The sequence below is a fragment of the Heliangelus exortis genome, chromosome 3, assembly GCF_036169615.1.
Source record: "Heliangelus exortis chromosome 3, bHelExo1.hap1, whole genome shotgun sequence".
Lineage (NCBI taxonomy): Eukaryota > Metazoa > Chordata > Aves > Apodiformes > Trochilidae > Heliangelus > Heliangelus exortis.
In genome coordinates, this window is record NC_092424.1 from 98,932,938 (window position 1) to 98,947,910 (window position 14,973).

Here is a 14,973-nt window from a genome sequence, read left to right on the forward strand (position 1 = left end):
TCCTCAGGCTCTGTGCTGCTTTTCCCTACTGTCTAGATAACTATTACGGAATCACTTTCTGACTTCATGTAAAGATGGGACAACAGAACAGAAAGCAGGAAAGAAAGCATGGTGGACATACAGTATAAGTCTAATCTTATATTTTTAATGCCTTGATTTGCCCAATTACTGCCCCTGTGATCAACCAGATCACAGATAACCAGGCTTATCCACAAAACTCAAAAACATACATATACAGATTATGGTTACTACCAATACCCTGTATCATCTCAGCATTCAAAGTGAGCTGAATTAAAGTATTTGTGAAAAAGAATGCTCTGGTGAAAAAGAAAAGTTTTCTTTTGAAGAAAGATAAAACAGCAGTCTTCTGACTTAAGAATGTACTTTTCCTGTATGGGTCATTATCATTAATTTTACAAGAATGGTATGGTAAGACTTCACTAAAATTTGAAAGAAAAAATTATAGAGAATGAAAAAGGTACTACCAGTATTCTCTATTGAGTTTAAAAATCTCTCACCCGCCTATTGAGAGCAGTTTTGCTACCAAGCTTGGCCATGTCTCCAAGACTGTTCTGAGAAACTCTCCTGTCAACATCTTCATGTAATCCTATGGAAAGAATACAAAAGTAATTTTCTCCATTCATACACATTTACCTGATCTGTAAAATAACACTAATGATCTGACAAGTATTTAAAACAGTTTGCTTGCAAAACGAGATTTTTTGAGCATTGGTTTTCATATCATCCACCTGCATTACCTTACCTGCACTGTCTGTATAAGGAATATCCCCATTGGTTGTTGAAGCCATCAGTTTCCTTGCATTACTAAGCCCTCTGCTATTGAGAAAAACTGGCAAATGGACTATGTTACGCATATAATCGTGGCCATTTATGTTGGAATCACGTAGAACACTGTTGAGATTCTGGTTAATAGCCTTGATAATGATGTGAGGGTCGCTTGCAAAAATAGCAATAAATGGGCCTTTTGAAAACAAGACTCGAACCTGTAAAAAAGCAGACAGTACACATTGTCAATAATAGCTTAAAGTAATTGTGGATCAATTGAATGTCTTATATTTATTCTGTCCTGGTTATAATCTTGAGAGGACAAGATGTATAGTGATATCAGTTGCTTCAATACGAGACAGGTAACATTAGAAATTTATCCACAATTAGACTTAAGCATACTTGACAAATTAGCAGTAGCAGTTACTGCAGAAGTCATCACGCAGTAATGTCCTAGCTCTCCCAAATACTTAGCATTTAAGTATTTTTCATTGAAAGTACTTCAAAAGTAAGTATGAAAACTTCTCCAAACATTTTGTTTCAGCACAATATTAGTTTTAAAAAATTTACATCAGATTATTTAAAAGCACAAATTTTAAAAAGCACAAATATTAACAGGTACAGTTCAACTGGGATTTAATTTTCAGTTTTTAAAAGCCATCACTCAGTATTACGGCTATGCCAACATACAGAAATCTTCAACAACTACACACACATACTCTTTCTTTCCAAAGAAAATGCACAGTAACTATCTACATCTGAGCTCATCTTTGAAAGAGATCATCCAGATGATCCAGAGATCTGAAGTGATCTAACTTACAGTATCAAGCATCTGTAAAACTTTGTCCTGCTCACAAGCATCCAACCCATCAATAATTACAACGAGCCTTGTCTGGTTCTGAGTGAAGCTGTCAATGGTTTTTGCCATTCTGGCCATCAGTTCCACTTCGAATTTCAAAACCTAGAAAAATGAAAAGCAAAGAAGAAAAATGACATCTTTATAATACTTAGTTCATAAGAATCTATATTTCGCAAATTGCTACTTGTCCCAAAAAATCTTCAATAAGACTTAGAAAAACAAACACTTATAAATACCCAAGTCTTAAAATGTCGCTTTGAAAATTTTGAGTATTTGTACAAATATGTTCAGCAGAACCATAGGCTACACTCTAATGTAACACACTATACTTATTTAAATGCCATTGCAGTGTTATTTTAAAAGTACATAATGTTTATGCACTCTAAATCAGTTTTTCAAGAGTAAATGAGCTAATCCTCAAAAACAGCTTTGCGTAAGATGAATCCTACAATTTTCTGTCTCCCTTCCAGCCAAGCAAAACATGCTATTACTCTAATGTTCAGTCATTCAGGATATTTTAAGTTTTTCAACATAAAGTTACACATTTAATAACTACCCCTGCTATAGAAACAAAGGTGGAATTCCCCAGTCCACATTTCAATAACTAACAGGTAAGACATTAAAATCTGACCTATTCACAACTAGATTCATCTTAAATGTGCACACTAAGATGATGTAAACCACATGAAATGAATGAAAATACCCACTTCTCTTCTTTGACTGTGAAGGGTGAATCTAGCTACTAAAAGTGTGAAGTTATGCCAGGTAAATACCATTCAAAAAACAATTGTCAAGATAGAAAAGTATTTGCACAACATACTGTCATACAATGTAATTAGCTGTAATCATTAAATCATTAGCTGTAAGCTATGGAGGTAACCACCACAATGCTAAAGTTTTTTTTCAAGTTGGAGCATACAGTAGGCTTTTTATCAGTTTAGATACAACCCAGTATTTAGTATTTTCTACCATTTTTTCATGAGGTATGTGAACCGCTCTGAAACATTCTTTCAGTGCTATCATTCCCTTTTCAGTAAGAAAGTCTTGCAGACAGCTCAAGTTAGACGTGGTTTCTCACCTTTCAGGTATTTTTTAAGTTACTCATTCTAATCCTGTGATCTAACGTAAGCTTTTACTAAATACTGATAATTCAGAACAATTGTTTCCCTAGTACCTTCCTCCCAGCAAAAATAAAGTTAGAAACTGAAGCTTTATCTGAATATAATGTTCCTGGTTGATCAGACAGATCTCGTACACTAAGCATAATTACCAAAGAGCACCCTTTAGTAAAAATTCACCTATGCTCATTCTAATGTTGCAGACTTGGTTGTTGCAGACTTCTTAAAACGATGCCCCATTTTAAGAAGGCTACAGGTTTGGGGTGCTGTTTCAGTTCTCTTAATGGCAAACTCATCTAAATGCTTACCTTCATGAACCCCTCACTTTTCAACTTATGCAGCTTGGAGGCAGCATTGTGAAGACGCTTTCTTTGAGAATTTAAAATTGAATCCATCACTTGCCACCACGTGCGACAATTCAAGACAAAGGCCAAGCCAACTACACAGGTAACAGTTATAAGAATGACATTCACAGTCACATTGGAGGATTCCACATTAAAAATCGCCAGCAGGGTAATTGCAGAAACAATGCAGGTCAGTATGAAGAGGAAAATCACAAAGGACGGGAGACAGCAGGTTTTCTTCCATTTCTTTTTACCTAGGAAACAAGAATTTGCTGTTAAAATTCATGTTAAATGTAATTACAGGTGTGTGCAAAATCCATTAACTTGGCATAAAATAATGACTTCCATGAAAGGTTAGTGCAATATTACCATCCAGTCAAAAACACATGACAAAGTCATCTGAATTTGCCAAAATTCTTGGAAATTATGTAGCTGAGATATTCCTTCGAATTTCAGCTTATTTCCAGTTTTTCAAGAAATCTGCACTGGATGGAAATTATCTTTATTAAACAGAATCCATACCAGTGGTATCATTCCTTTTATGACATCTCTCAGTAAAGTGTATTTGTGCAAGGAAATCTCAAGAAAAGAGTATGGTAACTACTCGATTTTAAACAGAAATGCATAACTAGCATAGTGGTGCCATTGGAGAACTAAATCAAAATTGCAAGCTACAACCTGAGACTATCCTTTCTTGCATGCTTAGAACACACACTAACAAGGGAGGTCTGCAGTATGTAAGGTTTAGACAGATCACATGGGCCTCAGAAGAGAACCTCCCAATTTCAACTGGACTGATTGGAAGAGACAAAGAAATATTGTAGTTGGGGGTTAGCACAGCTAAAGCAATGACCAAAGATACTACTTTTTTCCAAAGGAGAAGCCTCTGCCTTTAGACACATCTAGAAGATGCACATCTGTACACATTTATTTATAACAAAGCACAGAACACAGCAATAATCTGATGAAAAGTGATGACAGTTAAAAAAATCAATATTTGAACATGAACAGAAAAATCAAATTTTAAATATGCTACATGGAAAGAACATCCAAGGTTTATACACAGCCCACATATGATATTCTAGACCAGGGTATGAGCCAGAAAGATCTTTCACATTACTGGCATGTGACAGACAAGATTGTGATGCTGAACAAGGCAACAAAAATGCATAATGACAGGAGCAAGGGGCAAGAAGGTAAGAATAGCATCTCCATTATAATTATGTTCAGTTCTAGACATTTTGAAGTAGGGATGTAAGCTTCCTCTAGGAAGGAAGAGACAGAACTGGGTAAGAGAGAGACTTAGGAATCATCAACAATTAAATGGCAGTTGAATAGGCTTGCCTGTGAGTTTACAGACACAGCAAAAATTAAAGGCACAGAAGACTAAAAAGAAATATGAATGCAATTTCTGTGAACAAGAGACAAGACATCTATGACCCCAGACCTACAACCATCTGGAGACAAGGAGATGTGCAAGACTGTCAAATAGATAACATTTAAAAAAATTAATTAATTAGATAATTGGGAAGAGCACAGGAAGGTACCAGAGCCAAGAGTAGCAGGAAAAACTTAAGATTACAAATGAAAGGGAAAAGATGATTACTGCAAATACTCAGCAGACAGCACTACACTGCCATTCTCAAGTCAGTTTCTGGAGAAAATACAGCATCATGAAAGCTGTTTCATTGAGGTTAAGAACTGCAGAACGTCTCGTATGGAAATAAGGGTGAAAACTTCCACTTAGCACTTTCATAAAGAACATTTGGTGAATTTGAAAAACAACAATGAAGAGGAACTTTTGTTCAGCACATGGTTTGGTTTTTTTCTGTCTCTGAAGAGAGGAGAGCTTAAACTTTGTAGTTCATGAGAGGACACAATATCTAACAGATTCTTCAATTTGTGGTCAAGGAAAAAAGAAGTGACTGAAACTGCATTTGATAAGAAATAAGTTCTCTGTGAACTTAAAGGTACCCTCAGGAACTCCCTTTCATCAAATTATCATACTCTGTTTCTGCATATGATTTTCAGAAATCTACAGATCAGAGAGAGGAAAAAAGTGTGTTCCATTTGGACCAAGTAGAAATATTTCATCTCATCTTAGCAGCACTGATCACAGCAATTTATGGCTGTGGATTCAAAATGTTCTATACCTTTATTATCTCCAAGAACAAGTAGTGGTCACTCATAAAAGCTCCAAATTAAAATCTAACAAACTATACAGAAGCTTCTCAGCAATACATGAAAGTATATTTTTACTTGTATCTGACTCAGACACAATGCCTTAATTACTATGGAAAAATACCACACTGCATCTAAAAGGATGCTATTTAAGTACACATTTCCACTAACACTTCTGGAAACTATCCTTCACAGAAGATATTCCCTTAGGATAGTAACAAAATCAAGACAATCAAAGAAACAGGGCGTTTTTCTCCAAAAACAGTACAAAGAGTTTCCCCTTCTATATGAATTTCTTCATAGCTACAACAGTTTCTAAAAAGAGCTTACAATGTGAAAAACAGAACCCCTGATAGCAGTGCATTGAAATGCAATAATCAGAAAAGTCATTCAGGTAATAAAAACCTTGTGTATCTTCTGTCTTGAAAACTCGAAATAGCCTTGTTGCTAAGAAACCAAATTCCCTTTCACATGCATCAGAGAGGGTAGCAATCATCTCAGCCAATGAAGTTTCTCCACCTACACTGGACAGTCTATTGTAGTCTGTAAACAAAAATCTGAAAAGAGAAAAGACAAGCATTTTGTACAGTTTAGAAAGCTCTGAATATTTTCTGGCAACTAAAGCAACGATCTTCCTGCATCTCTGGAGCTGAAAGTGTTTCCATGTAGCACAAAATATGAAGTACTTAAACATCTAATTATTATAAAATTCTGCATGGATCTTATTTGTTTATTTTCCTGTTATCAACCTCTCCCTTGCCCCACTTTCCCATTCTAAAACTTGATTTCTCAAAAAGATAAAAATGATCACAATGGCACCTCAAGATGGCTGCAAAACATAAACTATCTTTATGATGACAAAACAAAATATTGATAAGTATTTTAAAAATTGCATTCTTAGCTATTTTCAAATATTTATGGAGAATTAAAAAAACCCCAAAAAACAAAAAACCCAACACAAACAAAACAAACAAGCAAAAAAATCCCACAAACCAAATCATACCAAACAAGCAGAACAACAAGCTCACATAAAAGCACCATGAGACTAAAATACAAGTCTCTATACAACAGGAGTAAACTACACACATGGCAAGATTTTCTTCCTTTCAGGTAAATAAGGAAGCTTTAAGCAGTCTGATTCTCTATGTATGGGGGGAGAGGGGAGGAAAAAAAAAGTAAGAAATATATAATACACAGTAAGCTATACCAGAAAACTAAATTATCTTTTTGTCTGTATTTTTTCTTTCTGTCCATTACAAATTTTTACTAGTATGGTAGTTAAACCTCTAATACTAAAACCGAGTAACTTTCACCATCTTTGGCTCAGGTTTTCTCAAAAAAAGGTGGTTTGCTAGGGCTACTGTTTTTCAAACAGGAAGCTCAACAGCTTTTCATAAGATAATTCACATGGTAAATTCACATGCACAGTTTGAAAGTATCCCAGTAAGCCTGAATTGTTCATTCAAGAGTAAACAAATGAAGTAACTGACCTGACAGGTAAAGCTTTAGTGGTTTGCTCCGGTAATTCTGGTGGGTTCACAAACATGAGCTTGAGAAGCAACTCTAAATATCCAATATGTCTTGCTAACCTTACACTTAACACCCAGGCCCAGTTCCATCTCTCACCTTCTCTTCGGCCACCAAAGTAAATTACAGCTAAAATATTAAAAAATTAAGAGATGTTATGGCCATATTTTAGTCAACGTTCACAACAAAAAAACCATGAAGTTTGAACTGATACTGCATGCAGCTCTTATAAGCAGCTGAAGGAATTTTTAACAATTATGGTTAAAGGTGAGATTAACATAATGAAGCTAAATTCTTAATTTTAAAGAATGACCTCTCACAAATTATGCAAAACACCAGGAAAGGGTTTGAAGAAGTTTCATTTTCTACAAACATATTTTGTATTTTTTCTGAATTACAACGCATTTTTACAAAACAATAATGAATTCCAAATAGGTAAAAATCTTCATAAGCTTCATATAAAATAACTTACTAAAGAATATGTAGAGAACTGCCAATAAGCTGAGTGACACCGCTATTCCAAGTTTTGCATCCACTGTGAAAGCCAGCAATAAACCCAAACCTCCACACAGCATAAGTGTGAGGAATACAATAAGCCAGGAGAACTGAAACAGAGGCTCAATCTGCTGTCCTGCAAAAGTCTTCATTTCGTCTAAAATAAAAAGACAAAGACCCATTAACATGTTAAATCATTCTGAAACAGAAAGCCAAAAAAGGTATTAAAATGATCAGCTTTGAAAAAGAAAACACTTTTTCACTAGACTGGAAAACTTTTATCAATAGTAGAGTAAAAAACAAAAAGGCAATGACACTTGAATTCTTCAAATATTACTGCAAAACCCTGTTTTCATCCATGAAATGAATGAAACCATTTAATTACATAATACTTGCACTGTTCGCTAAAGATTTTCTAATTAACATAGGTAATAAAAAACATGCCATCTCCAATCTTTCTAAAGTTTAAAACCTATTTTATGACACCAAGAATAATAAATTAAACATATCTGTAAAGAAAAAAATAAAACAAAAAAACCCAAAAGCCTCTGGAGCATATTCTTCAAACAATCAGATATAACAGTACAATGTAAAGGCTTAATTTTATTTCTGTTTGCTAATTCACATTTACCAAAATCGGAATTCCTGAAGAAAATTATACAGGATCTATTGAATGAGAAACATAAAATACACAAATGAAAATAAAAAGATGCATGAGGAGTACAAAGAAAGCACTGAAAAAGCCTTTTAAAAACATAAGAGCTCACCAACAATATACATCACACTCAAAATTGCACACCATTTTGTTTAAACATGGGGCATGAGGTGAACAAAATTAACAGAGATATCATTTTTACTAGTAGAGAAGCTTTTAAAAGCAATGAAATCACAGAAAGAAAGAAACATCAAGACTGGTAAAAGTATTCTGAATTGTACTGAAACATCTTAAAAAAACATCCTTTGTTAGAAAAAGCTAAACGTGTAAATAAGATGCCTATTTCCACTGTGAAAAATATTGACTCTTTGTATACTGCATTTGCTTTCCTCAGTCATCTCAGAAAGTTTAAAAAGCTCAAGGCAAATAGGATGAAAGGGCAAGAAAACTAAATGCACAGGAAATACACTTCAGAGAAAAAATAGTAGCCTGAAATCTGTTCTTAAAACTTCAGTAAAGAATATGACACATTGCAGGCACAGTAAATGAATTTTGCAGCAGAAGAGGTCTGAACCTGGTCTGACACACAAGCACCCACCAGCAAGGGGTATTTCAGCAGCCAAACTTTCAGCAGTACTCAAAAGGTAGATTCACTGCTGCAGGAAACAGAGGACAATAGACAGCAACACTTTAAGACTCACTTGACATGGTCTAAGTGAACAAAGCAATCTATAGATGACCTGACCACACTAAAATTTAAATCCTTTCATTACAGAAACAGAGAGTGGATACAAAAACTGTAAGGACCAACAGCTGTTGCAAAAACCAGTAACTCCCATGTGACGCTTTTCATACATAGATCTGACCTACAGAAAAGGCTAAATCAACTTTTACCTTCCAGTTTCTTGAGCAGGAAAGATTTTCCACTTCCCCACTGTGCATATAAGCCTACACAGATAGGTGGCTGCATGGTTGGTTCACTCAGAATATCAGCCAAAGCACTGCTGTACAGATCATAACCCAGCATGTCACCATCAGACTCCGTCGGGGACAAATGTCCTGTAATGCAAATACCACGTTACAGAACGTGCCTTTAGGAAGTCTCTTCAATATGATAATTTTCATATATAAAACCATGACAGGTTCACCCTTATCTGTATGTAAACTCCTCCTGTGCAATAACTATTATTGGTACATTTTTGTTCAACGTATTTTTAAATCATCCACATTGTATAAATATCAAAACCATTACAATCTACCACAAAAGAGTGAAAATCCCGAATCACAGCAAGTCAAGGAAAATTCCTACACAAGGAAATCTAAGGAAAACCAGAACAAGCAACAGCAGTTCCACAGTATACAATGTCAAAAGTAAAAAATGAAAGGTGCATTTGACCTTTGTTAGGCTTTAGTATGATAATTTTTTTTAAAGCTCTCCCATTAGTTGCAACATTAAAAATCTAAATGGTTACCACTTTTCAGTACAGAATTCAATAAACTGTGCTGTCAATATACAAGTGATTTAAGAAAATCTAATATTAAATACTTATACATACTGGCTCCAAATATCTGTGTTAAAATACTCTTCTGGTGGCTACAGTCAATATTGTAAGGTGTTTCTCCTGTTTTGTTGGGTCTATAAAGCAATCTACCATCTTTTGGATTTCTCAAGAGTAATTCAGCAAGTTTACGGCTTCTTCCACGAATGGCAATATGAAGTGGGGTATCTCCTTTCTGTAATTAAGTAAAAAATTAGTAATACCTAACATGAATACATATGATTATCTATGTTCCACACTGTTTCAGATGTGTCATTTAGTTTAAATACATGGTAATCTACACTGTGTCTTGTGGTACGTATTTTTCTCCTTAAAAAGCAAGTGGAAAGATCTTATAATGCTGAATCTAAAACACTACTTTTTCTTCTATATTGAACATAAAATCTTAAGGTTCATGAAAACTACTTTAGTGTTTATTTGGAAATAAGTGTCTATTAGTAAATTCAGTAATGTGCTTGTTAACAAGCAATACTAGTTGTAAGAATTACTTCAGTCTCTGCTTAGACATCTCCAAAAACCTTTCTGCGTAAGCTTTCTTATTATATCATATCAAAATTACTAATTATTTGCCCTAAATAAGTGGTTAAGTATAAAACAAATGTTCCTTCATTTACAAGGTCTACAGGCTAAATAGGTATTGCATAAGAGGGCAGTAACAAACTGCTGTATTTGCCTTTGCCATTAGATTAATGTCTATTAATCAAAACCAAGTATCAGTGAAAACTGACAAACATTCTCTGGGTTTTTTTTCAAGTGTATTAAGAATTCTCTGACCTGCAATATTTTCTTTAAAAACCACAACAACAACAAAAAACCCACACCATAATACAAACAAAAACTCGATGTATTAATAGTGGAAATGAATTAATATTCAAGCATTCTGATCTGTTTAATTAAGCCTATGGGAAGCTAAGCAGTTAAGTATTGTGGTTTATTTCATTATCAAGCACACAGGAAGCTCTCTTTCTGTATGGACCTTGAGAGCTCACTTCAAAATTCTGCTGCAAAACTTAAAATTATTAAACATGCTAAAGTAAACAAACACTATTTACCTTGTCTATAGCAGAGACCTTAGCTCCTTTATCCAGAAGAAGCTCTACTATTTCAATATTTCTCATCTTGGTTGCCTTTATAAGTGGTGTTTCTCCATCCTAAAAGGGAAGAAATAGGTCTAATAAAAGGAATTTCTAATCACATTACTGTGCAAGTAGCACCACAGTTGAGGAAGTGTGTTACTGAGGAAGTATCACAGAGCCTGTATTCTAAATTGATTAGAAGTGCAGAACAAAATAAATTCCTGTTAACACTGCCAAGCAGAGAAATACAAGATTCAAATATAACACAAGATATTTGGAAAACAAAAGACTCAAAGTGGTAATTTGCTGCTGCACATACTATTACATCTATTTTTTTTAATCCTGCACATGCAATAAACACTGGTCTGAACTTTCATGCTTAGGAGTATCAGAAACCTTTCCACAGTTTCCTGTAACACCTGTTCTCTACTCTATTGCTGGGCATGTCAAAGATGCTGAGGTAAAGCATCCACGCTTTCTCTGCTATTGAGTTTTAGTACTATGTGATGTTTATCAACCAAGGGGACATTACCATTGCTGAAAATAAATTCCCTATTTCAGAAGAATTTTTATTCTTTTTTTTTTTTTACAGCATGCAACATACCAACATTTCACAAAGATTGAATTTGGTATTATGAGCTTAACTTCACATAGCAGGTTAAGAAAGGATGATAAACAAAGCAATTCAATTAAAATCCTAATTGTTACCTTTGTACATGTTTCGGTATCAGGGTTGCATTGCAAGATATCCCTCACCATTGTAGCATTTCCTTTCTCAACTGCCCAATATAAAGCAGTTTTGTTATCCTGGAAAAGAAGAGAGTATTAAATGTTAACAGTATTTTAACTCAGTTGGACCAATTTCAAAATCTGTATACAAATTACAACCATTACCCTAAAACCAGCCCATATTAAAGCAAATATCAGCACAACTCAGGGAAAAGTGAAAAGCCACCAAACCTAATTGGCAGGGAATGGAAATCTGGCTAGAGAGCACAAACCTCTTTTAAAAACCTGTGCAAAATATATTAAAAGCTTTAACAATCCAGGAAGATTCAATCTTTCTTGAAACAGTTTCCCAAGCTGTATGGTAATATGAGTATTCAGTTGTAACACAAATATACCAATTTTCTAATTAAATAAAATAAATTTTGTGGACTGTTGTCTTTTTTACCCCCATTATGCAAGTCATGTTTCTCCATGCCATATCGTATGTCATAAAAAAAAAAAAAGATTATTACAACATAGAATGGAAGTGCTAATCATTTCCAGACCTACACAAAATTTCCATTTTCTATTCAGTTTTACAGTACAGCATAATAAAACTGCTGAACTGGCTGGTTGGCCTAAAACAAGGCCATCCAAACTGAAAAATTGTAAAAGCAGATGGACCTGAAAGCCAACACAAAGTATCAGAATGCAGATCAGCCATACACTGTATCCCTTAACCAGGGAGAATTGTTGGTAGTTGCTAATCTGCTTGTGTAATTTTTTTTCCTAGTCAGTGTACCATGACTCTGTTGGGTGCACACTTGGGTAGAGACAGTAAGGAAAAGCCTCTGAATGCACACCTGCTTCTAAGTGAGAATGTCAAAATATCACTTGCAGCCCTCTCCCTCGCTTGCTCCTTTAATTTGCTTTTCAACTCCTATACAAATTAACTAAAAAAAATGCAGCTTAGCAAGTAATCACAATTATGTATGTATGACATCTTAAAAACTGCACAGCAACATGATGTATTTTAGTGTTTTATATGAATTTGAGTTTCCTACAGAACATACTGAACAAGTTTTTAAAGCCTCCTGCATTTGAGAAATACAGTATAATTCTTTGGTATTCAAATCCACATCCTGTTTAAGAACAACTCTTACATTTACATTGTACTTACCTGACCTCTGATGTCTATATCAGCATATTTATGGAGCAGGGCCCTCACAATTTCAACATGACCACCTCTGACAGCCCCAATCAGCACTGTATCTCCACTCTAGAAAAACAGTGAATGAAAAGTTGAATTAACACTACTTAGCAAAAGAAATTCCACACAATAAAATATAGCCTTTAAATATAATTATACCTATTTATGTTAAGAAATCTGCACTCATGTTGCGGAAAGATTAAAAAAAAAAACAAACTGGGTATATAGGAGAAAAAATTATGGAATCCATTTTTTAGATTTCTTGCAGTGATTAAATATTATGTATTTATGGCCAAAATTCCACCCCAAAAATAGGCCTCGCTTAAGCCACTACCTTAAAAAAATAACAGCATAAATTAATACTTAATCTGAAAAAATCCATCTGTTCTTGGTGTTCATGGGAAAACCAACCACTCTACAATAATAACTTCTTTACAGCCAACTAGTGACAGTAATAACCTCTTTACAATAAGGCAAGGATGTTGGCTGTCTCCTTTAGAAGTTTCATAGTTGACAAAAGATCTTAAAGAATTTTAAGTAATTTTATCCCTGTTTTGGTGCAGATTTGACTGTTATGCTGTTTCTATACACTACTGTTCTTAAAAAGAAAATAAGCATAAGGCTGATTTGTTTTCAACTATATCAAAAGCAGAAATATTTTGATGTGGAAAACTGGATTGTATAGGCATAAAACAAAGCTGAAATTCTGCTTAATGCTTCTGCTTTTACACACTTAAGGACATGTCAGAAATTCAGAAAATGAAATCCTGATATTATCTAATGCCTTTTTTTATGATCAAAAAAGAAAAATAAAGTATAGCTAAATCACAGGAGTGGGATTCAGTTAGCACCCTCAGTAGTAATAGATCATGTATTGACCACAGTCATTACACAGTTGGGTTCAAACCAAGAAATCTTTCTTACCAAAAGCTACTCTGGTACCTGAAACTAAGACTACTCATTGTTTGACATATTTTTGGAATACAGTCAGGTGTACTGAAAGCTGTAATTTATCCTTCCCAAAGGCACAGGAACTCAGACAGTTATAGAATTTTGTGACAGAAAAGGTAGGAAGGGAGATTGCAATGCCACTTTCTTAAATATTTAAAGTTTTGCTTTTATATGTGCCTGACACCAGACTTCTCACATGCAACACTGCAGCTCAAAACGTAGCTGAAGAAATGCACTAAGCTGACACCTGAAATAAAGGAAAATGCATCAAAAAACCTTTTAAAGTTATGAAGCAAGTATTAGGAAGTTCTTCTCTATTCTCTGCAACCCCAAGCAATTCAATTCAGGGATTGGGAATTCAACCTCAAAACCATATTACTGCTCTGAACTAAACCACTGATCTTAGAGGCACCTAAGTTGAGATATCTAAGCACCCATAGCCCCACGGGCACAGTGCCTGGCCTGACCCTGGCACTTCAGAAAAAAACATCAGGAGGGCACTGCAGACAGCCCAAGGCACCTACATAAGCAACCAAATAAAGCCCTGAGTGGCTAGCAAGCAGATTCACACTCTTTGTCACTGGACACCTCTACTGAGCAATGCAATTGCAGCTCAAGTACACAGCACAGATTTCCACTGCCTTAGATACACTCAGATGTCAGCCCAGAGCTGAAGTTCCCCTCTAATATATGCTACTTTCTTAGTAAAAAGTTTCACTATCAAATATAAAAGATTGTGAATGAGACACATTCTTTTTAATAATACCCATTGTTTTACAATTTTAACAGGACTGCCACACAAAGCCCCCCACCCCAAACCTGCAAGTCAGCTCAGTATTAGTCTTATGTGACAGTTATGGCTAATATACAGCCATAAATTACTTTATAATTTAATAATTTACATAAATCATACCCTATGGAAACTCACATTTCAAGAAACCCACAGAAAGAGAGCAGTTTATCCTTTAGCTTCACACAGCAACATTTGACACTTAACTTACCTGTAAAATAGCAATACCTAAAAATACCCCTAGATGGCAGGAAAATTAGAAAGCCAGAAAAAACTTGCACCTGCAAATGTGTGTACAGTGACATTTCAATAGTAGTAGTACATGCATGTAAAGCCACAACTATGATGAAAATTTACTCACTCTATCAGGAATGTTCACATAAGTTCCAGCATCAAGAAGATCCTGCACAATTTCAGTGTGCCCCTCCTTCGATGCAATCATCAAAGCTGTATTTCCATCTTTATCTGTTAAGTTTACATTTGGGTTCCTTTTCAGTATTTCTTTCACTGAATCAGTATAGCCACCCTTCACAGCTACAATAAGTGCTGTCATAGAATTCTTGAAACAAAACAATAGATTTTATTGTACAGAGAATACAGAAGTCATCATTATAACAGTAGTTTAAATAAAGAATACTCATTGGCATTACTTTCCTAACCTACCTGAATGTTGAAAAACACTGAGGAATAAGTAAGTTGTCTGACATATTAGGT

General features: G+C 34.8%; 1 protein-coding gene across 8 annotated transcripts in view; it reads right to left on the bottom strand.

Moving 5' to 3' along the window:
- The window catches only part of KIDINS220 (kinase D interacting substrate 220), a 70,758-nt gene that overhangs the window by 37,108 nt on the left and 18,677 nt on the right, over positions 1–14,973 (bottom strand). For all 8 annotated transcript variants that reach the window (XM_071741855.1, XM_071741858.1, XM_071741852.1 and 5 more), the window contains 13 exons: positions 14,621–14,818; positions 12,489–12,587; positions 11,309–11,407; positions 10,577–10,675; positions 9,522–9,699; positions 8,860–9,024; positions 7,288–7,467; positions 6,779–6,944; positions 5,694–5,845; positions 3,072–3,361; positions 1,607–1,747; positions 764–1,004; positions 519–607 (listed from right to left, as the gene is read on the bottom strand). In XM_071741855.1, coding sequence (XP_071597956.1) covers positions 519–607; positions 764–1,004; positions 1,607–1,747; positions 3,072–3,361; positions 5,694–5,845; positions 6,779–6,944; positions 7,288–7,467; positions 8,860–9,024; positions 9,522–9,699; positions 10,577–10,675; positions 11,309–11,407; positions 12,489–12,587; positions 14,621–14,818 — 2,097 coding nt within the window. The remainder of the gene's footprint in view (positions 1–518; positions 608–763; positions 1,005–1,606; positions 1,748–3,071; positions 3,362–5,693; positions 5,846–6,778; positions 6,945–7,287; positions 7,468–8,859; positions 9,025–9,521; positions 9,700–10,576; positions 10,676–11,308; positions 11,408–12,488; positions 12,588–14,620; positions 14,819–14,973) is intronic.